This window comes from Mya arenaria, chromosome 13 (assembly GCF_026914265.1).
Source record: "Mya arenaria isolate MELC-2E11 chromosome 13, ASM2691426v1".
NCBI lineage: Eukaryota > Metazoa > Mollusca > Bivalvia > Myida > Myidae > Mya > Mya arenaria.
In genome coordinates this window covers 38,652,028-38,676,952 of record NC_069134.1, presented here as the reverse complement: position 1 = coordinate 38,676,952, position 24,925 = coordinate 38,652,028, and the positions used below count along the sequence as shown (strand labels likewise).

Here is a 24,925-nt window from a genome sequence, read left to right as displayed (position 1 = left end):
ATAAGAATCAGTTCACCAACTGCTGACACCATGTTGCGTTGTTGGTTTAGTTCTTACAACAACCTGTGGAATGGGTTAGATTCATAAGATCTCAAATGGAGTTACATGTTTATTCATTCATACCCAAGCATCAAGTGAAATACAATACTACAGGCATAGCTATATATGAAACATAGTATTCAGTATGAATAACTACAATAGAGAAATATGCTGTAGTATATAAAGAATTGTGTCCCTTAGATACATTAAGATTAGAAATGCAACAAAGTGTTTAACATCTAAGCACATATTTCTTTTAACGCGTCCGAGATCTAAACATGTTTCTACCGAGTATCCAAGAACGAAAATTCCGTTTGGAAGGAAGATTGCGCGTAAAATAATTTGTTTATTTGTCATCGCTTTATCAACGAATTGAAGGTAATAAGACTTATTCTCTGTTATGTATTTACGTTTTATGCTAGTTTGTATTATTTTCTATCTTACTCGTGTAAGTTTTAGCAGTTTAGTTGTACATTTCATCATTTGTTGTTATGTGGTGAATTTCGTAATAGGTGGGTGGGGAAATAGTGAACATTTAGAATGGTTAAATTATGTTCAAGGCACAGTTTAAGCCTGCCCCAAAATCAGGGTATTCTGACAATGTTGTTTATTAGTCCCAATCTGTTTTGCCCTCTTGTGTCTGTTATCATGAATCGGAATATTGAGATTTCAATAATAACCGGTGCAGCCCTTTTTCTTTGAACAGCTGTCTGAGTTGAACACGGCCTTATTGGCAATAAGCCTGTAACCAATACACAGAAACATTTAGAACCAGATGTGTCCAAAAAACAAGATGCACACAGACACCAGGATGTATGATGCAGAGCCATATTTTTGGGCTGTTTATCACATCATGAGACATAATACAACAACTGATTTACGGAGGTTTCGGTAAATCCCCAACTCGGTAAACTGATTTTATTATATGACAGTCTCGGAGGTTTCGGTAAAATTTTGTTTGACAGTTTGTAAAGAGGGAATACTTATAATTGAATGTAGAAATAATTTTATTTTAAATATCAGAATTAAATTTAAATAAACAAGTAAACAATTAAACATTGGTAATCAAGAATGATGGTGCAACTAATTTAATTTTAATTGCAATCAAGTGACAACATTAATTAGCAATGCGCTTGTGTTTGTTCCTAGATTGGTAAGCTGAGGTCACTAATGATTGACAGTTTGTTTACCGAAAGTACCGGTTACCCAACAACTTATCATGATAACATGACAATATTTCCACATACTAGCAAAGCTCATTTCCTCTAGGGTTATAAGGAATCAAAGGATAAGTATCTTCGCATTTTACGAGACATTTCCACACCCAGTTCGGACATGAATAATCTTGATATGAATGCGAATCTGTTACAAGTCAAAATACAACAAAAATTGCTGCATAACACTCCTGTTTTATTCCTAATTGTTGTTATTTTTTATTATCCGTGATATATCGGTTGTTTTCATTGGAGTGCTTTCGGATTGGAAGGCCAGGTTTTACTCGCTTTCCTTAAAGCTGCACTCTCACAGATTGAACGTTTTGACAACTTTTTTTATTTTGTGTCTTGGAAGGAGCAATGTTAACTGCTGTCAAAAGATCAGATGGCAGATTTCAAATTTCCGTTCCAAAATTGATGTTTTATGCATTTTTCATTAGTAACGGTTTAAGCCATAAAACATTAAATTTGGAACGGAAATACGAAAATCTGCGATCTGATCTTTTGTCAGCAGCCTTTCATCACTGGTTTGCAGATATTTACGCAAAAATTTGCTAATTCAAAAACAAAAAAATAAAAAAGTTGGAAAAACAGTAAATCTGTGAGAATGCAGCTTTAAACTTTACTGTAATATGGAAGAATTCAACATTGATTATTTAAAAAAAAACACATTAAAGGGACTCGCACATTGTTTGTAAAATGAACTTTTTTGAATTACGAAATAAAGTGTGGCAAATCATAAGGAGTACAACTCAAATAAACGACAGGAACTAAAATACCAAAAGCTTGGACCCTTCAGCAAATGTTGATATTTGCTTAAATATCGACTTTGAAGACCACAATTTTCATAAGCGTTTACAATGCTAATTGTCACTTAATTCCGGCATTGTTGTTGCGTGATTGGTTGATTGATATTATCAATGTATTGTTAAGAGGTCAAAATATCCACCTTTTTTGTTAAAGTCCTGGTGGCCTTGTGGTTTAGGTTTTCTATTTTTTTCTTGCCTTTACCGGCGTGGGTGCGCACCCCACTAAAACCAAAATACTTTTTTTATCCTATAACTGTATTTTTATCTGCAATTTCAATATCATAGAGTAAGTTAATGATAAAAGGAATGCTTTCAGATGCATTACCGGGAAAACAAATTTTTGTTCCAAAAACATGAGCGAGTACCTTTAATAAAGTTTTGTTATTATGAGAATAATACCAACCAACAAACTACTCTATAAGTTTAAACTTGCCGATTGCTGTCTATGCACATTCTGTTACTCGAATGTAGAGTCAATTGAACATTTATATTGGGAATGTAGTAAAGTACAAGATTTATGGAACAAACTGTGTAAATTTATTGCATCAACGACAATAAATATAAACATAGGTAAACTCGAGGCTCTATTGGGAATAGTAGGTACAAACCCACACACAAATGTTTGTAACTTCCTAATTATATTCATGAAATTTTACATACACTCAGCAAAATGTAACAGAATGAGTAGAAAATTGTCGTTTGATGCATACTTGATGTACCTGAAGCTAAGAATCAAAATAGAAGAACAAATAGCATTTAATCATGACAAATATGAGACCCACAAACAAAAATGGAGAGTTCTTGATATCTTATATGATTAATCTAAAAAACGACATGAGTAGTCACAAGAATATTAACCAAAAAGAACCTTTTATAAAAATACAAAAATAATCTTCATGAAAAAGAGATATCACTCTGAAGGTGTGTAAATGCGCGTGCATGAGTTTCTTTTGTGTGGGCGTGGGTGTGTATGTATGAGTGCGGGTGTGCTTGCGTGTGTGTGTGTGTGTGTGTGTGTGTGTGTGTGTGGTGTGTGTTTGTATGTGTGTGTATGTGTTTGTTATTTTTTGTAAAATGTATTAAGCATTGAAATGTTTACAAAATATCATTTTCGTTTACCTTTTATGTCAACATTCGATGTAGAAAATAAATGAGAAAAAAAAGTATTATAATTGTAATAAACTATTTAAACCAGAGGATGAACAAATATATATCTACATGAAGTTCTAGCATTAATTTTAGTGGATCTTATTTTAAGCGAAAATTTAAAAAGTTGTCATAGTTTAATAAGCTCAGTTCTATTCTTTGATTGCAACAACTGTTAATGTTTAAACACAGACAATCGTGTATAATTACATTTATGAATAAATTTAAACACCTTTAATGGTGACCATGGAAGTTGTATTCAGTTGTTATTCGATACAGAATTAGAAAAACACACATAGCATAACACAACACATAGCATAACACATACCATAGCAATTCTCCTTAAATAATAAAATATCTAGAAAATATTGCTTGACACAATTAAACTGTCCACTGCACGACATCCAGAACAAATAATTTAAGTAAACCTATATGTTTCTTTTTGTTTCACCAACAATTTTTAGCGTGTGATTGCCGGACATCAAAATTTAATCAGAGCGTGGCGAAACTGCTCTAAGTAGTTTTTCTTCATCGCCAAATCGGACGTTTCCGCAAAGAAATACTTACATGAAAATCGAAACTACGAGATGCAAAATAGCGCCCCAATGGTTCTCAAAATAGTTCGAAGTATGCATATTAAGTTCTTACAACTGATACGAATACTATCGTTAAACTAAAAACGAATTATCAATCATAATTATATTTGGTGTCGAAGACATATATTTTATATTTACTTTTTCATTAAAGATATTCACATGCTCAACATTAGAAACGAAGTTCAACTTTAAGTGTATTAGGGTAGTTGTCTTTATAGATTTTAGAATACAACTGTTGATCGAATATTTATTTCTTTTAATGCATTTATTCTTGATTACCAATTTAATTTCGACCATTACCCACACAGAGCAAGCAGAGCTGGTCACGTAACAGGTTAACTTGGGCGGCTCAAGGAATGTAAAACTCGTGGCACAACCGTCAAAACCTCTACATTTTTTTCCACTGATGTAAACATCAAATATAGTGGACATACACGTAAACTATTCGACTAAAGTTATCATTATTATAATTCTTATATTTTTGTTTGTATTATTATTATTATTATTATTATTATTATTATTATTATTATTATTATTATTATTTAGGGTCACCAGGCATCCGCAATATAAAAAATACATTAGATACCTAAATTGGATAAATTTTGCAGATAGCTAAGACAATGCTGTAACGTGTAATCGAAACAATTAAAGAACATATTCGTGAACATATTATACACGTATGAAGGACAAGATAAAGATAAGAGGAAGAAAGAATCACAGTTGTACTTTGTAAACCATTTTACTCTCCTCTGCTAGACAGCTTCGGATACAGATCTGGCAAAATTGGGGGTTGGGGTTAAATGGTTGAATCTGGGAAATGAGGGTTGATTTTTTTTTGAAAAGGACTTATTACTTTATGTAAACATTTAAAAAAAAAATGAGTGAACCTTTTTAATGGCTGCTATATTCATTTTAACATCACACTATTTCAATCGCTTATCTCTTTAGTTTAATATAATCTAACGAAAGGAAGATCATTCAAATTCAATATTTTTTTTCGGAATTAGGTCAAATCCTGTTAAATGATAACATTTAAAATGAATATGTTATACATTGGTATGTATTGAAAACAAATAAAAGAGGTGAATGGCAGTTAATTAATTAAATGATCAAAAGTGATAAAAAGGTCGTTGAGATTTTTTTAAGTTAAAGGAAGGAGTAAATCTACTATTTACATGTTTTTGAAATTACTTTGGAATCTCTTTTGTCTCTTGTTTATTTAGTAAATAGGAGTTTTTGTTTCAATTCAAATTGTACAATGAAAAGGGGAGACAATTATTCCTAATCACCATCTATTTCTAAACATTGAAAACATATTTAAAGCTTTTGTATAAGATACTCACTTGAAATTATGGTACTTGTGTTAAATATAGAAAACTACCGACTTTTACTGTGTGTAATACGCTACGATAAATGATACGGAAAAGAACAATCGTGACATAACTTTAAAGGGGCTGTACTCCGTATGATGAAATAGCGAAAAAAAAATTGTCCAAAACTGACATAAACTTGGTATCGATGTGTACAATACATTGAAACTTACTAACTGAAGTACCACATAGTTTACAATTAATTTATTTTCGCAGTTTTTTTCGTATTTTTCCATTAAAAAAGATTGCTAGTTATGTCTACCTAGTAGATTTCATTCCTTATGCGTGATTGGCTAGTCGATGTTATCACGTGATATTACCAAGTTAGGCATACAGCTTAAATATTCCAACCGTTTACGGTAAGCCTTCGTAGCACAGTGGATACAACGCCGATCTGCAATTTTGGCGACACCGGTTCGAACCCGGTCTCCGACTCGATTATTTTTTGTTACATTTTGGTATTTGTTTACAATTATGATATCAAAAAGTGAGATGCGTTACAGATAAAAACATTTAATGCCAATCTGGTGCACAGTCCCTTTAAATACTTTGATAAAAAACAGGGTATACACGAACCTGAAACCAGTTATTTCAAGTCCATAAATACGATCTGAAGTATGCATGCACTAATTCTACTGATCTAAGTATAAAGTATATTTACTTTTATAAACTGTAGATACGAAATCATCGCACCATATATTAGTTTATCAATTTCGCTTCGTAATAGGCTGATGTTCATATGTTGAAATTAAAGTATAACTTTGCATTACACTCTTGTATTCATATCAGTTAGCTATTTAAATTATCAATATAATTCAATCTTCTTGTTTGTCACACAAGTACCGACATAAATGCAATAAGAAATTTAATGCACATGTATTTCATTTTCAAAGATTTTTTTTTTTACAATTTACATCTATTTAGTTTATCTATATATAAGCACGTGTTCTGTGATTGTTGAGGCAGTGGCCTGGCATAGGTGTGGTTGACTGTCAGGAGGTAGGGATTGACCCCATCACTGCTCCAACCACGCCTGAGTACAGTACTGTCTTCGACAAACTCAGATACACCGCATCACATTGTTTTTATATCTGTATATATTATGTCTTTTTTGTTTGTTTTTTCACTTGTATTTACATTTGCTCACTTTGTCAGACGAGTGCCTTGCCACTTGCCTACTGGTCCGTTATATTAAATAAACATTCTAATTAATGATAAACTGGATTGTCTTGCAACGTTTATCAAATTCATTATCAAGCACCGAAGGCAGTTCGAACTAAAATTCAACTTTCATTTAATCAATGGACCATAATATGCAATTAACGATATTAATTACTATTCTCTGGGAGTGGAATGCAATCCCTGAAATGACAGTCGAGTGTCTTACCGCTTGACCATTGATTCAACTTTCTACTGATATGTTGATTAAAAATGTCTGTGACGCTAGCCAAAGGACAAATCTTATCAAGAAAAGTATCGGAGATTCATAATTGCAATCATTACCCTGTAAATTGATATTTATTATAAAACATTAGTCTTTCAACTGAAATGTATGTACATACATTTGTGCCATATGAATCCCAAAGTTTTAAATTAAAACGTATGAAAAAATATTTATAACCAACATGTCATATCATTGTTCCGATTTATAAACATATCCTTATTTTAGATCGAAAAAGAACAAGACAGTTCAAAAGAAAAGAAAGGAGATTCTAGCGTTTTTCTACAATATTTATGTGAAAAACTACAGAAACAAGCGCAGTAGCCAAGAGTTTAAACAAAAACAAGTTATGAGCGCTAAAAACAATCACAACGTTACCACAATACTAGGCCTAAAAAAATATGTCTGTTTCGGGTTACCCGACCCTACCTATAAAAATGCGCCGACCCTAACTATTTTTTTCCGTTTCTGAGCAAAAAAAATATTCGTTAGCGAATAGAGAGTTACGAAGGGCGGATAAATGCAGAATTTAATCAGAATTATTGTTTATATGATAAAACAAAGTCAGGCAATGACAGTAATGTAGGAAAGACTGCCATGTGCAAGAAAACACTCTAAAAACAACAGATTTTGAAAAAAAAGAAGATATAGAGGATATTTGTTTATTTCAGTGTAAGATCGTATTTTATTTCACGAGTGTCATAGAAAAACATATTTTCACGAGTGGCGAAGCCACGAGTGAAAATGTAGTTTTTTTTATGATCACGAGTGAAATTAAATACGATCTTACACTGAAATAAACAAATTTTCTGTTTCTTTTATGCTTATTTTCGGAGTTTTATTTGTTTTTTTATTTATTTCTGAATTACCCCCTTTTTTGAAAAGGGTGGGCTTTACGCCGCTACCCGTGGGGCGCCCCTCATGCATAATTATAGCTGTCAACATTTTTACTTTCGGTTTGCTGAGAAATAGTTCTCTGCTATTCATTCTTATAGCTTAATATTCGCCCGTTTTTTATTGCAAAGCTTTATGAACAGTAAAAAATGAAGTATTATTAGTGCACAAATGTTCCAAAAAATAATGAAAACACTTTTTATTTTAACCAAATTACTACGCCGCTATTTATAGAATGAAAATTTGGAAGGTCAAATGTGTTAGCAAAACAAATGTGGATACTCATTGGATTTTAACCATTCTTCTTTGTTTAAGACTGCATGTACGCGTGTTTTTATAGTAAGTTAATATACAGTCATCTTACTGTCAGAGACCAGTCTGTTTCGCTTTAAAATGTTTGTTTTCCAGAAGAGTAAATGCCACGCTAGTTTGTTGACACATTTTGAGATGTGGGTGGGGTAAAAAATATCGGATCTATCTGTAAATTGTTGTGTGAATTCTCCAGGAAGCTCATTTTACGTACTACAACGGTTAACAGTTCAAAATACATTTGATAGATGCCAAAAAATTTATTTATGTTCGAACAGTTGTTTTTGTCTGTAATTTGTTTGGAATGAAAGCAAATGTTCGAACATTCATTCAGCTTCAAAGATCAGTAAAATGTTTGATAAACGGGATAACCGGTAATAAACAGTAAGTTGTTAATTTCCAATTATATATTTATTTAAATTTATAAAATATTTCTTTATTTTTTTTAACCTTTTTTGACATAATTTACTGAAGTCCAGTGTTCTGTTTTGACCAAGGCAAGTACATGTAACAACAAAGGATTTTAAAAGTAGTTCTGAAAATTGATATTTTCACTCCTTATTCTGCAGTGAAAATATCAAATTGATATTTTCACTGTTGTTATTTCACTGTTAAAACCCCATATTTCATCGTAAAGCATGAAAGAAAAAAATATATCCCTACCTACCCTACCTAGAAAATTTTGGAAGGTTACCCTAAACAAACAATTATTTTTTTTTGTCCCTGTTTTCCACTTCAAACGAACTTATTTACGTGTTATTGATATAACAGTTTAAAACGCATATTTCATGTCTTTGAATTATTGAATGATCATGGGTTTAAGTCCATCCTAATCAATGAAGGTAACTTCAAATCATATATGTCGATCCACTTTCGACAACAAAGAAACAGACTGTTGTCATCGACATATATTTTGACGTACCATTTTGAGCTAACTACTGCAGAGGTGGACTTGTTAATGTCTTGTAAATATTATCAACTTTTATATATGCCATTTCTTGACAGTTTTTTCACAGCTTTATTTTACTCTCATCACATAATTATAAATACAAATATGTGTTCTGAGGATAATACAAAATCTTGTATATAAGCATGTAAAAGAACAATAATATATATTAACCGGGCTGTACGATTAGTAATGTAGTACCAAGTATTTACAAATATAAATAGTTTGAGTACATACACAGATAGAACTATTTATAAGGACAGTGGATGTTATAATTAGTAAAAATAAAGTAATTATAGTTAAGGGTTGCCAGGTGGGGTTTTAAAAGCTTAATTTTGACAAATTTCCTCAGGTTATTCAGCTTCAAAGGATCATTTTCACATATAACATTTTTGAAAGTAAATATATAAGTATTATGCATGATAACATAAGATAAATATCTTTTCCTATCATTAACAAAATATGGGCAATTCAATTCTATAAATTCTGTAATTGGTACATTTGGAGGAATTAAAAACATCACTATTCCAGGCCTGTTTTTTTAATTCTCATTTGAACTTTCATTCTATGTATTTCACGGGTCATATCGGCTTATTACAAATATGTATTTTGTGTTATATTTCACAGAATAAAATCACATTCCGTAAAGAATCTTTAAAAAGGAAGTACATACAGAAAAGTGAAATGTTTGTTAATTATTTTAGTTGTTGTTCAACATGCATGCAGGCGAGTTAAGGCCAACGGGATTCTATTGCATTAGTATTCTGATACCGCTTTCGAAGAATAAAACACGTCTCATGTTCAGCTGCATAAATAAATATTTTAATTTCAAACAGCCTAACAACATTCATTTGAAATTTAAGCGAACAGAAGTGTCCGCTGTATGACTTATCAATTTGCCTTATGGGTAAAAAAAACAATTTATATTTTAATTGAATTGATACGGCCAATGATAATTTTCAAACAGCAAATCAACATATAATTAAAATGTAAAGATTCCAAAACAAGTTACCATTGGCCGATGTAAACCATTTTGCCTTAAGAACAATTTATATTGAAATTGAATTACAAGATATAAATCTTGATTCTTCTATATAAAGCCTATCCTCATAGCTACAAGGTATTCGTCTGGTAGTCTCTGCCAAGAATGTCGTCCTCTGCTGTGATTGGAATTGTCATCAGTAAGTTTACGTATTTTATATCTACTTATTTATTCGTAATTTTATTTTAAAACTTTATATGATAACGTATAACCTGACTTTATGTGAGAAAAGGGACTTACTCACAGCTAATTATTTATTTACGATAACCACTTGTTTAAACTATTGATTTTGTCTGGCACCAATATTTATCTTAATTCCAGATGGTGTTCTATGATTGCATTTTGTGGGTATAAACATATTTATTTCATGAAAATATACAAGTGACAACATTAATTTCATTTTTAATATTTAACAATTTAGTCGGAAGCTTAACGCTTATAAAGTTCATCTTTTTCTGTAGCAATCAGTTGCGTTTACTAATGTGGTTGTCTTTTTACGGATACGTGCTTTCAAAAATGTTTCAAAATACTTCATACATGTTAATGTAGCAATGGAACTAAACAAATGTATTGATATTTTAATGGAAAAACATGAAGGTCCATGAAATTTATAATATATATTATATAATCATTGGGTGAAAGAAAAAATGTATATGTGTCTTAAAGTAATCAGGTACAGTTTGAGTCACATGTAAATCAGCAAATAAAATTGAACTCAGGGAAACATTTAAGAATATCAATGTCGGAGAGTACGGAATAAAATAGTTTGGCATTAGTACAATCAGAAAAAAACGGTATTGTATTTTCTTCACTTTTCACAATTATAATTTATTTTTTTACAAAAAGGTATCAAAGGCTGATTTCATCCTTAACTCAAGTATTTAAAATCAAAGCGATCAAAGCAGCGAAAGACTGAAAGCGCGACAAGCCGGATTTTGGTATTTTTAGTTTAACATTATTTATTTAACAACGATTGTGACAAGTTATTATTTAATTCAATATTATATTAAACACTCTCGTTGGCACGATTGTACGCGAGAGTGTGGTCTTGTGTTGTGGGGGAAAGCGGAGAACCCTGAGAAAACCCACTTGTTCGGCTTGGTGACCACAAACCAAACTCACATGCGCCCAAGCCGGGAATCGAACCCGGGTCGCCTTGGTGAGAAGCGAGTGCGCTAACCACTGCGCTAACCGGACAACCGAATGTTATTTTTACAATTCTGTTCACAGGCAATAACAATCGAATAAAAAAAACACTTTAAGGGGCTCACATTGTAAATAACAAGTGTCTGTCATTTCCTGAGAAAGGTAATGTAGATTGATGAACACAGAATACAATAAGGTAATAGTATCACAGTCGTAAGACTTAATTTCTACTGAGATGACCATGATGACTTATTAAACTTAGAAGCACTGATATTTTCAAAACAAATAACGTGAAACAAATCAAATGAAACTTGACTTTATCATGTAAACACAGTTAAATTTGAAGTGTTACATGTTAAGAGTACTTTGCGGGAGTATGAGCCCGCCTCCTCAAAACTTAGTTCCTGGTGACACGACTAACTGTATGCCAAATCGCTGATGATTGAGGTCGGTTTAATTGATGTTATCGACAGGCTAAAGTTTGAGTATTTCTTCAGCAAAAGCTTTAACTTGAGTTTAAATTCCATTTTACTCAATTTACTCAACTGAGTTGAAACTCTGTGATTTCCCCTGACAAGCAAAAAGGATCTCTGCTACCATGAGCGTGCATTTTAGTTATATAAACAATATTTTCTAAATACCTTTTCGTTCCTTTTTGGATAGTTTTTATCAAATTTCATGGATTTATAATCATAACGGGTGTACTGTTTTCATGAATTATATTTGCTTCAGAAATCGTAGTGTTACACATCTGGATATATTGTTTAATTCGTCATTCATTGGTGGTTGCGAGAAGCGTTGGATCGAAGATGTCTTTAAATTCTAAATCAGATTGAAAAGTAAAAATCACTTTTTTTCTCTGTTGCCTTTTTCAGTTGCCTCCGCATTTTCATACACATGTGGAGTTCTACACGCTGTAGGCCGGTTTGGAAATGATTTGGACATGGAAAAACTGAACTTAGACCTTGCTGGAATCCAGAATTCACTGATTGGCCAGAACCGTGCAGATCTAGATGTGAACGACTTTGGCGAGATCCTTCGTACAAAACGTGACGCCACTAAGTATATTGTAGGTGGGAGAAATGCGTCGTCCGGGAAACACCCTTATTATGGAAAATTATATATGAACGATACATTCGTTTGCGGTGGAACAATTCTTCATCAAAGAGTTTTCCTGTCATCTACCGACTGTATCTTTTCTGCTGAACCGTAAGTTCATATGTGTTTAAATAACCGAAATAAACATCATCCAATCAATAATACTAGTTTTATGTCATCTTGAAGGTAATGAGAGCTTTAAGATGTTTCTGTGCAAGGCATCAAAGACGCGGCAGAATACGTTTTTAGTTTGATCGTGTGAAAATATTTACATGCTAATGAGAATACAGAACAAGAGGGTCAAGATGGCCCTTAATCGTTAACCTGATTAAAATGCCCAACAAGTCAGAGATTATTTAGCATTCGGAGCTCCTCGGCCATTTTTATCGAAAACTTTTTTGGTTTTATCGTGTGAAAATATTTACATGCTACTGAGAATACAAAACAAGAGGGTCAAGATGGCCCTTAATCGTTAACCTGATTAAAATGCCAAATTGTTTAGCATTTGGAGCTCCTCGGCCATTTTTATCGAAAACAACCTCGAATGTATTCGGACGGTTTACATACTCAAAAAGCGGTATGTTTAAGTCCGCTGCAAGTAAATCGCGTAGTAATTATATCTAGCAATTAAACTTTATGACTTAACTCTTGGGAAGCTTAATTATGTTGCAATAATGCACTTCATTGGCAATCAATATATTATGTAAGATCAATAAATACAACACTAAAACACTAAATTTAGCGAAATACTTCAACTGATGTACCGGCATACATTCGAGGTTGGTTTCAATAAAAATGGCCGAGGAGCTCCGAACGGTTATTTAGATAGTTGCTGCTTGCAAGTGGTTCTAGAGTAATTTGATGGTTGATAAGAAGGTTCGTCATTGTGAATAGGAACCAATAGCATTTCTAGGGTCAGCTTGGTATATTCATGGATATAGGTTGTTAATTAATTTATGTTTTACATTATTATATAACCAGTATTTTCCATATATCCAAGGATAATTAATAATAAAATATCAAAAACTTTTTATTGCTAGTTATGTACTGAATGCCAATAAGGCCATCGCATATGAACGTGTGGATCTGAAACGCGATACTCGATAGTAAGATGATGAAAAACGCGACAGTACGATAGTACGATGGTGAAAACGCAAAAGTACGATGGCGAAAACACGATTGTTTATCGCATTATCGTCATCGTACTGTCGTATTATCGCGTTTTCGCTATCGTACTGTCGCTTTTTCATCATCGTACTGTCGCGTTTTCACCATCGTAGTTTGTGATTTCGCGTTTTCATTATCGTACGATCGAGTTTCGCGTTTCAGATCCACACGTTCATAGGCGATGGCCCTAACGACATTCCGTAGTTATGCGCTCAGTTAGAACAGCGTCAAAATCTTGCAAACATTTCTTCATGCACACATAATATAAATTTGTCCGAGGTTAGCTGTATTTGCCTGAGCCCGATAGGGAGGATTAATAACTGGGCCAATATGAAATCGCCTAATTAATAAGTATTTTATTAATTAACTATTACCATATCAGTTCAAGACATTCTTATAACTTACCTTTAGTTCACATTGAAGCCGTATTCAGCCCTTATCCATTCATGGTGTCAGTCTGTTTTCTAGACTCGACTCTGATTTTGACATGCATCCTTAAAGTGACATTGCTCATACTTGTGAATAAAGCACTGTGTAGTGTAAGGAAGAATGTCTTTTCGTTTAATTTCGTAAATCGTTTGCTAAAACGTACCATACAACGTGGTTCAAGTATTTACTAGGTTCAAGTATTCCACATAGAATTATACAAAGCACAACAATTTCAAAACAGTCGGAAAACGGAAAACAAAATGGCTACCTTTAAAAATACTTGCCAGCATATTTTTCATATTAAGCGAGTTTCGACAGCCAATGAAAATGGCCCATTTCTCAAATCCTATATCAGGCGAGTTTTGTAGCCAATCAAAACGAAGGAAACTCATATTTGGCGAGTTTGATTGATATTGGCCGAGTTTGGTCGATATTGAGCGAGTTCTGTCTTACATTGTCTTCAATTGTCCGGTATTGGTACAGCAATTGTCTCTGTATCTCGTCAAATACGTAATAGTTGATTAATAAAATATGTTAAACTCTGTTTATGTTTTGATTATTCACTGTTTATGTTTTGATTATTCAATTAATAACTGAGTTAATCAATAATGCATTGAAATAAAAAAAATAAAAATAAAACCCTTTGGGAATCGACCTATATCAAGCTCCTTTCAGACTATATCTGATACAATAATGTACCGGTTTTCGTAATTCCGTTGTGTTTTATATACTTATTTTCATTTTTCCGTAGCTCATTCAACACTATATATACAATTGTTGTTGGTGACTTCGATCCAGATGTAGTTGAACCGGAGGAGCAGACACTGCCAGTATATGGTGGTTATTATGTAAGTAAAAGTATTTCAAACACAGCTGTATGCATTAATGTTGCCGTTTTTTCAATTACCATTAACACTTTTAAGATACTATTTTGTTCTTTAAATCGTTTTTGTACAGGTAGTAGTAGTGGCAGTGATGGTGGAACTGATAGTGGTAGTGGTAGTGGTAATGGTAGTGCTAGTGGTAGTAGAACTGGTAGTGGCAGTGGTGGTGGAACTGAGAGTTGTAGTGGTAGTGGTAGTAGAGTTGGTAGTGGCAGTGGTTGCGGAACTAATAGTGGCAGTAGTAGTGGAACTGATAGTGGTAGTAGAAGTGGTAGTGGAAGTGGTAGTAGAACTGGTAGTGGCAATGGTTGTGGAACTGATATTGGTAGTGGTATTGGTAGTGGTAGTAGAGTGGTAGTAAGAGAAGCAGTTGTCAGTACAATTGTTATATCATTCTTATTTTCAGGAGTAGTAATAGTAGTAGTAGTAGTAATAGTAGCAGTAGTAGTAGTAGTAGTAGTAGTAGTAGAAGTAGTAGTAGTAGAAGTAGTAGTAGTAGTAGTAGTAGTAGTAGTAGTAGTAGTAGTAGTAGTAGTAGTAGTAGTAGTAATAATAGTAGTAGTAGTAGTAGTAGTAGTAGTAGTAGTAGTAGTAATAGTAGTAGTAGTAGTAGTAGTAGTAGTAGTAGTAGTAGTAGTAGTAGTAGTAATAATAGTAGTAGTAGTAGTAGTAGTAGTAGTAGTAGTAGTAGTAGTAGTAGTAGTAGTAGTAGTAGTAGTAGTAGTAGTAGTAGTAGTAGTAGTAGTAGTAGTAGTAGTAGTAGTAGTAGTAGTAGTAGTAGTAGTAGTAGTAGTAGTAGTAGTAGTAGTAGTACTAGTAGTAGTAGTAGTAGTAGTAGTAGTAGTAGTAGTAGTAGTAGTAGTAGTAGTAGTAGTAGTAGTAGTAGTAGTAGTAGTAGTAGTAGTAGTAGTAGTAGTAGTAGTAGTAGTAGTAGTAGTAGTAGTAGTAGTAGTAGTAGTAGTAGTAGTAGTAGTAGTAGTAGTAGTAGTAGTAGTAGTAGTTGTAGTAGTAGTTGTAGTAGTAGTTGTAGTAGTAGTTCTTAAGTCCCTTATAACAGGATTAAGCTAATCTCACTATATTTGTTGTTCTATAAAATGTCTTAAATTTACTTCTACAAGAATTTTAAGAAATTATGTAGGAATAATCTGTATGATTATCAGAATAAACTATTTTTGAATTATCAAAACCCATTTTCACTATGTATTTTGGCTAATTGAAATAGGCGACTTAAGCCTGTTAAGCTTAAGAAGTTTCGAGAAATTGGGGCCCGGTGATTTATGTTTGCATTTCAGACAAACTATAATCGGACGGACAAAATGATGTCGGAGGATGCCATCTTTTGGATACTGTACTCTAACATAACGTTTGGTAGCTATGTTCAACCAGTAGAACTCCCCTCACTAGGTATAATAAATATTATCTGTTTAATCAGCTCAATCATCAGTCTGATAGTGTGATATTTGGTGTGACCAATGTCGAGTGAGATAATGCCAAATTTCGCAATTAAAACTATTAAAGTTTGTTCGTACGTATTAGTATATATGCGTCGCATAACCGTTGTATTCTGGTACAGTCAAAACCCGTTGCCTCGATCTCGCTTGGCTTGAATACCTTGTTGGCTGGAACTTGATTGAGAGGACCGATTTTTTTATACTGATGGTTAATGATCCCGCTTGGCTCGAATTTTCTGACGCTCGAAGTATTTTCGCCGGTCCCTGGGAGTTCGAGCCAACGGGGTTCGACTGTATACTCCATACTTATTACCATTTTACCAAGTTTAGTGTTCGAAATTGTTTGTGAACAATGTACCCCGTATATAGGTGCTTTACACCAAGACGTTTAATAACCAATAGGTCTCGCACCCGGATCTCTTGGAACCCACTCTGTTTTCAAGAATTTTAATATCTAGATTGAAAATATCTGTCATGTGCTTACGGTCCGGATAGCAAAAATCCGAACCAAGGGCATCTGCGTTGCCAGGTAACGAGGTTTTCCGAGTTACCGGCTACGCAGCGTGCCCGAGGGTCGGATTTTTCTATCCGGACCGGACACACATGACAGATTTATTTTTCTACCATACCTTATTAAACATTATGTGTAAAACATTACATAGAAAATTGCCTTTTTGTACATGTTACCAAAAAGCGCGCGCGATGATGTTTACTGACGTCATGACGCGCAGTAAATTTTATTCACTGCATATTTCAAGAAGTTCCTTCAAAATCAAGTCTTTTAAGGGTTATTCTGTTTAGTTCTAAAAGTATGTTTTTGTAATGTTAATGTTTATGGAACTTATCTATTGAAATCCCATACTTATGGTTACATAAGGTGTATAATAAAAGAAATAAAAAGTATTACGTCACAGCGCGTGACTCATCTAGATGTGCCAGATGGAAGTTTCCAGCACGGATAAATCCACCAAAAATACCTACCCGGTGTGCTAGATTTGACTGGGTATAACATTATCTTTTGAACACACAATTCAGTTTGTAATGGGAACAAGCCATAAGCGAGAGCAAAGCGAAACAGCATGCGAAAATAATATAGAACCCCAAAATGTTTAAGGTCATAGTCTGTGTCTACGAAAATAAATGGTCCATCAACCATTTTATTTTGTGTCCATTCACCAGCCTCTGTTTCTGAATGTGTTATAATTTCGATGCATTATAAATGAAACCAATGGTGTGAAATTTATCATTCTGGATAACTTAATTTAATTTAATAGTAGAAAGCGCAAAAATATTTAATGATTGGTGAATGCTAAAAGATTTACTGTGGTCTACTATAGTCTCGGACGGTAGAAATACCGTGTTTTATGCTCATTTCTTTCAAATTAAACTCGAAATCCTTCAAAAGAAGCATTGTTTTTGATATTTATTCATCCTTTTTGGAATATTAAAACCATATTATCGATGGTGGTAAATCTTATTCGGGAGTAAGAGTGCAACTTTAATTTTAGTTTCTACGCGACTCGTGAAATATAAGTTTTGGTACTCACGAGGTGAAATATATTACGATCTATCACTGAAATAAACAATCATCCCATTTTTATTAATCTTTCATCTTGATATTCAAATGAGACATTACTTATCATTATATGAATAATGCAATACTTACTTATAAGACAATTTATTGATTGCCAATCCACTTCTAATGTTGAAGGATTTGCGGAGGAGAAGGCCTTGAAGAATGGCGACACTTGCTACGCTGTTGGATTTGGCCTGGTATCTCAAGGTATGAATATCAGTGTGTGTATACCACGTGATAAATTACGTCATATTTTTAATATGCTACGTCGGAAGGCAACATTTTGCTTAAAATGAAGACTTAAATCAAAGATAATTTTTCCATTTCTTAACTATTTTAAATTAAGCAAAGTGCAGTATATGCCGCTTAAAGAGCCTCGCCTTTTATTACCGGAGTTTGATTAGGTGATTAGTTTCCTCAAACACTTCGACAAACCGTTATCCAGACTGATGTTTTGAAAGTGATCCATGAGGCGGCGGTTTAATGAAAAGGTTTGCCGAAGCGTTTTCATTTCATTCTCAATCCAACTATGGTAGAAGCCTGAAGGTGGGGCTCTGTAAGGGACATAGACTGCGCATTGTTTAATTTAGAATGGTGAAGAAATAGTAAGTTATCTTTGTTTAAAGTCTTCATTAAAGCAAAATATTGCCCCCAACGTAGCAGTTATGACACAATATATCAAGTAGCATACACACACTGAGTATTAATGCTCTTCCACAAGACAATACTGGGAAGAAAGTAAACGTTTGAAAACTTCATTTTATCTTTGGCCTAAAATTGGTTTGTTAAGCCCGGAATAGGGTTACATTCTTTTCAAAGAAATAGGTAGGGTATGCAGGATTTTTTTGTTATTATTAGGCTTCATTAAAGAATGTTATTGTCATCATTGGAGAATGGTGTTAAAGTAATCTTCTGTATAAAGCGTTCAAGGTTTTAAACTACATATTAATACAAACGTTTTTCTCTTTTTTTACAAACTGACTATAAAAACGGTAGGGTCGGCGCCTACTTCGTAGGTAGGGTCGGGTAATCCGAACCGAATGTATTTTTCGGCTTCTCGCAAAAGAAAAATTTATCAGAGTTTTGTTACAATTCCGTTTGCATACAAACACAAAAGAAGTTGTGTCCATCTATCAAATATATGCAAAAACTGGTGTGTTTTTGTGATATCTTTGCTTGCGTTTAATAGGCATAATATCACAACATAAAAATGAAAATTGTACTTTTATGATAGTGTTTCCCCGTCTCAATGATTAAGGGGACACTCGCATGTCTTTACTCCCGATTCATCGGCAATAGGTTCTCATTGTTTAACTTGCTGCTGGGTTAGCTAGGTTCTCCGAACCGAAGGCGGACGCCCTAACCTCTAGGCCACAATTTAAAATTAATAATACAAATTTCACGTTTTAACACTTCATTTTTTTATTATTATTAATACCATGAATTCTACAAACTACTTATACTGATGTACTGGCATAAACATCCGAGGTTGATTTTGATGGAAAATGGTGTTCCGATTGCATATACTCAACCATTCGTGCACACATTTGTACATTCAATGAACGGGGGCTTTCAGCTAATCTGTTTGCTAAGTTATCCGATTCTAAAAAATACTTACTACAAAGGAATTGTATTATCTTTCAAGACCCGGATGTAAATGCAATACGCCTGCAAGAACTTCCGGTTCAAGTGAAGTGGGAAAGAGTGTGTTCCGGATACCTGTGGAACTCAATCACAGAAAGGGTCTGGTCTCGAAACTATTATTGCTCAATAACCCCTGGCTCTGGTATCTGTGACGTAAGTCGAAGTAAATTATTGCTTTGATTAAAGGTCAAGCACCTTGCTGTGGTGTATATAACACGTAAGATCACTTCAGTTGATCTGAATTATAGATACATTATAATTATTTCGGTAAGGAATACATGATACGTGTTTAACTTAAACAACATGTGTAAACTTATTAAACTTCCATTACACCATGAGCCCTAAAACATTACATGCAACACGAGCCCTAAAAACATTACATGCAACATAAGCCCTAAAAGCATAGCATGCAACATGAGCTCTAAAACATTACATGCAACATGAACCCTAAAAACATTACATGCATCATGAACCCTAAAAACATTACATGCAACATAAGCACTAAAACATTACATGCAACATGAGCCCTAAAACATAACATACATCATGAGCCCTAAAACATTACATGCAACCTAAGCCCTAAAAACATTACATGTAATATAAGCCCTAAAACATGACATGCAACATAAGCCCTAAAACATAGCATGCAACATGAACCAAAAACACTACATGCAACCTGTGCCCTAAAAACATTACATGCAACATAAGCCCTAAAGAATTACATGCAACATAAGGCCTAAAATCATTACATGCAACATGAGCCCTAAAAAACATTACATGCAACATGAGCCCTAAAGAATTCATGCAACATAAGGCCTAAAATCATTACATGCAACATGAGCCATAAAAACATTCCATGCAACATAAGCCCTAAACACATTACATGCACCATGAGCCCTAAAACATAACATGCAACATGAGCCCTAAAACATGACATGCAACATGAGCCCTAAAATCATTACATGCAACATGAGCCCTAAAAACATTACATGCAACATTACATGCAACATGAGCCCTGAAAACTTAACATGAACACACCAAAAATAACACAAGGAAAGAGTAAACTTTTCTTTCTAGTGTGCACCTTTGTGTCTGTTGCATGATATAGAGAGGAAAAAGTAACACATATCTGGATAAGTATAATAGTTTTTTATAAATAATTTGTTTCTGTTTAGATGGATCGTGGTGGACCGCTGATGTGTGATCGGTCTGATGGAAGCTCTGTGCAGATCGGCATTATCTCCTACGGGACACGGAATTGTGAGACGGGACTTTCAGTCTACTTTCGAACGCGGAAAATTAATCGAAAGTACAAACTGGTGCTAGAGTTGCTCCGCAAGTTATAGCCCAGTAGCGCTCTTAAGCAGTAGCAATTATTTGCTTTGTCAGTTACAATTATTTGTGGGAAATAAATAAAATGATTGGAATATATTCAAAAGTTTACGTATTTCTTATTCCTGCAATTGTCTTTAAGTGAGACATGTTTATTTCAGTTGTATATATTATAAAATCAAATTCGAAATCGGCGAAAATAGCTTCTTAATCTTGCATTTTATTTCCATCTAAGAGATACTCCAACCAGCCTCCTTAACGACACTTAAGTTTTTATTTGTTGTATTACAAAAATCAAATTTGAAATCTGCAACATTAACATGACGCAGCATGAAATCTATCAAGCCGATCGGTACCTTACTTACCAATCGGCGTCAAAATAAGGTAGGGCATATCAGTTGCCCGTTGCTGCCACCTTGAAGAAAGAATCATTAAATAAAATTGATCTAAAATCAAATGACAGTTTTGGACCGACATCTTCATGTGAAATGAAGCAATGTAATATAAGTATCTAGGATGTGTTTCCTCGGCAAATCTCATTACCGGCTTACGCGCATGCCCTCGATCAGATTTTTCTATCCGGACCGGAAAAAAATATGATTGATGTTTTTTTCTTGTATATCTAAAAATTCAAATTTGTGGATGGAAAGGTTGACGTTGAAAACGCACTTTTGTTCATTTCACCAAAAAGCGTGTGCGACGTTGTTTACTGACGTCATAAAGCGCAGTAATTTTAAACGTCAAATAGTTCCTCTAAAAATCTCTTTTTTACGGTTTTTAATTTTCAATTTTAATTAAAAGTCTTGCATATTTATATATTTGATTGCTCTTTATTAAATTAACATAATACGTTTTTCATAAACCATACAATAAAAGAAATTAAAAGTGGCGCGTCGTTGCGCATGACTCCAGCACTGGTCACATGACCGGACACACACGTCCAGTATGCAATAATAGCAAATGCCGTAAAGAAAGCTTGGATAAGAGTGAGCGTGGCCTAAGTTCTTCCCATTCATTCAGATGTATTTCACAGGAACCAATTTTGAATTGAATTATTTTAAAGGGTTTCGCCCATGTTATGCTAAATGCACCTTTTCGGACGCAATAAAGTGTGGCAAAAAATCAAGAGAATGTTAAAACTAATATACTGAGGAAGATTAAATTATCCACTAGCTCATGAAAGAGTCCGTGTGGGCGAGCAGTTCTATGGCTAGGTTTCCTTTTTTCTTGACTGTACCGGCGTTGGTTTGCTTTCCATAACACCCGATATTTTTATACTTTAATTGTGTTTTCTTTCTGAAATTTTGGTAACGAAGAGAATAATAATAATAATGTCAGTGTGTTTAGATGCATTACCGTTAACAAACGTCTGGTCCAAAAACATGAGCGAGTCCCTTTAAGACGTATTGTATATGGCAGACTCAGTATAAACTTAAAAAAGATGCTAACTTTGTTTTTCAATATAATACCTCAAATTAACACTGAAACTTAAAGCAATAACTACAAAACATATGAGCTCGTTATTGGCGAGCTCGTAATATGTAATAAACATCAACCAGATGCCGTATTCATGAATAAACTTGACCTTATTTTACAATTCCATAATGTTGCTGTTATTATACCCATACCGCCATTACTACAATGCAATATCAGCTATAAGATAAGAAGTTTTACAAACTTGGTTTGACCATTAGCTCGCCACGAAAAAGTGTTGTTGTTTTTCAAATGTATATTGTTAATAGGCTGTTGAATTACTCAACCGATTACGAGAGCCAAATCAAAAATCCAAATGGCTAATCAACGTTATTGAATATCAACCTCATTTTACCCCACCCGCTTCATTAGCCTTTTTGACTAATAGTAGTAAATAGTAGAAATTATGAACATTAAAAAGCAAGTTCCTCGATAACTTCAATTAAAGGTGCACTCTCACAGATTTACCGTTTTGACAACTTTTTTATTTTTTGTCTTGGAATGAGCCATTTTTTGCGTAAATATCTTCAATCGAGTGATATAAGACTGCTGACAAAAGATCAGTTTGCAGATTTTCATATTTCCATTCGAAAATTGACAAAACGGTAAATCTGTGAGAGTGCAGCTTTAAAAGTCGGTTAGTTGTAAAATAAAATAACGCTCTTACCTCACTGGTAGAAACATTTCTTTTGATCGTGTCGGTAATTGAATGAAAGACGCTATCGCTTGTTTACATACGTGCGCTTCATGCATGTATTATGCATGGTTACGTACAGCTACAAACTGTGGCGGGTATTTCGAAAGTTGATGTCTTTGATCTCCAATATATCGACAAATACGAGTTTTTCATATAAAACATTGCAATGTAACATCAAATGAACATGATATGAACGTGACTGTCATATAGTTTTAACTTTATTTATGCTCACGTACTTTTTTAAAGCTGCACTCTCACAGATTTACAATTTAGACAATTTCTTTATTTTTTGTCTTGAAAGAAAAAAATATGCGAAAATTCATGTAAACCAGCCATATAAGACTGCTGGCAATACACTAGATTGCAGATTTTTATATTTAAATTCAAAAATTGATGTTTTATGCATGTTTTTTTAAACCGTTAGTAACGGTTTAAGCCATAAAACATTAATTTTCGAGCGGAAATATGAAAATCTGCGATCTGATTTTTTGTCAGCAAATATATATCAATGGTTTGCAGACATTTATGTAAAAAAATGCTCTTTCCAAGACAAAAAATAAAAAAAGTTGTAAAAACGGTAAGTCTGTGAGAGTGCAGCTTTAACTACTGCTAACACTATAACTTTAATAAGCCTTCTCTGCCGAGCTAGTAAGCCAATACAAACTGTAGGAATTCGTACGCGTATTAGTCGTAGCCACATATAAACAGTGTGTGTATACCACGTGATAAATTGCGTCATAAATGCTACGTCGGAAGACAACATTTTGCTTTGAAGAAGACTTTAAACTTATATATCCTTTGCATATAGCCAATCGCACATGATCCATGTACACACAAGGTCCATAAAAATGTCTAACTTTATTATAAATTTAGCCAAGTATTGCCAGTTTGACTGTCCAAAGCTGAATGACCAATTCACTGACACTTACTACATTTCCTCGTGCTGACTTATAGCGCCTTCTAGCGTTCATAGCTACAATAATGAGCGATCAGGGATACTTTTTTTTATTATTTTGACATTTCTTATGTCTCGAGTCTGCCATAGCAAAAAAAATGTCAAAAGGCTCGTTGACGGCCATTTAGGTTAAGTGGACTACTAGCGTTCGTTACATTTAACTAAGGAATTTTTTTTTCTTCTTATTCGTAAACTCAAACTAAGAAAATTCCATTACAGGGAAATGGTTTGGATAAACCCAGGAGAAATATATCCCTTCTATAGGGGCTTTTCACCGAGCACTTTCATGAACCAAATAGGTTTCTTTGCAAATAGCTCGGGTATCGCACCCGGTATCTCAATCTGTTTTTGGACTAGGAAACTATAGCTTTGCGCATGAAAAAACCCCACCTCGGTCAGCTCCACACTTCACGACGATCTCCAATTTAATTGGATGTCCGTAAGCAGATTTAAAATCAAAGTAGTACTAGGACTGATAAAAATGTAAACATGAACTAAAAACAGTTCTCCTAGGGCTAAAAAAGAATACATTTGGTTCGGGTTATCCGACCCTACCTACGAAATAGGCGCCGACCCTACCGTTTTTATAGTCAGTTGGTGAAAAGAAAAATGAAAAACTAAAAGAAAAAAAAAAAAAAAAAAAAAAAAAATATATATATATATATATATATATATATATATATATATATATATATATATATATATTATGACTTTTTTTTAGTGATCTCATATGCAGTTTAAAACATTGATCGCTTTATACAGAAGATTACTTTAACACCATTCTCCAATGACGAAAATAACGTTCTTATATAAAGCCTAATAAAAAAAAGCCTTCCTACCCTACCTATTTTCGAAAAGGATGTAACCCTAACCAAACAAATTTTGGGGGGCTCTAGCTAGGTATTCTGAAAGTGGAACTGCCAGCAGCCATGTTATTGTTAAAATATACGAACAACATTTAAATGACAAGAAGCCTAGCAATATACATGATATATTCAAGTTATAGTTATAAAAAAGAAAGTATATGTTATCGATTAAATGATATTTCAATCAAGTCTGCAAAACTTTGACAATATTCAAGTGGATTCTTTTAGCAGAAAGGTCGTCCATGGAAAGCTTTCCATCAACAAACGGAATAATGGGTCAGGTCAAATTAAAGTTATTGAATTACAAATTGAATTGAATTGAATGAAATTTGAAGTTTTAAATATATTTAAAATATGCGCATAACTATTTATTAGGTTTCTTTTACAATGAAGCCACATGT

The 24,925-nt window shown here is 33.6% G+C and overlaps 1 protein-coding gene across 2 annotated transcripts; it reads left to right on the top strand.

The window, feature by feature from the left end:
• Positions 1-273: 273 nt before the first annotated feature.
• Positions 274-20,614, top strand: LOC128214731 (ovochymase-2-like). 2 transcript variants are annotated; one of them, XM_052921354.1, is made up of 8 exons: positions 286-417; positions 9,865-9,945; positions 11,828-12,161; positions 14,398-14,494; positions 15,823-15,934; positions 17,693-17,764; positions 19,203-19,354; positions 20,377-20,614. In XM_052921354.1, exons 2-8 carry the CDS (start codon positions 9,912-9,914, stop codon positions 20,545-20,547), a joined length of 972 nt encoding a protein of 323 aa, XP_052777314.1. In that variant the 5' UTR covers positions 286-417; positions 9,865-9,911; the 3' UTR covers positions 20,548-20,614. The 2 variants fall into 2 exon arrangements, with proteins under 2 accessions (XP_052777316.1, XP_052777314.1); XM_052921356.1 differs by lacking the exon at positions 9,865-9,945 and having other exon boundaries at positions 274-417.
• The last annotated feature ends 4,311 nt before the right edge of the window (positions 20,615-24,925 follow it).

Excerpts from the sequence above, each read along its gene's own strand:
- LOC128214731 (XM_052921354.1), top strand. The coding sequence starts at position 9,912 with ATGTCGTCCTCTGCTGTGATTGGAATTGTCATCA. Across the intron at positions 12,162-14,397 it reads TGTATCTTTTCTGCTGAACC|CTCATTCAACACTATATATA; the intron begins GTAAGTTCATAT and ends ATTTTTCCGTAG. Across the intron at positions 15,935-17,692 it reads AGTAGAACTCCCCTCACTAG|GATTTGCGGAGGAGAAGGCC; the intron begins GTATAATAAATA and ends CTAATGTTGAAG.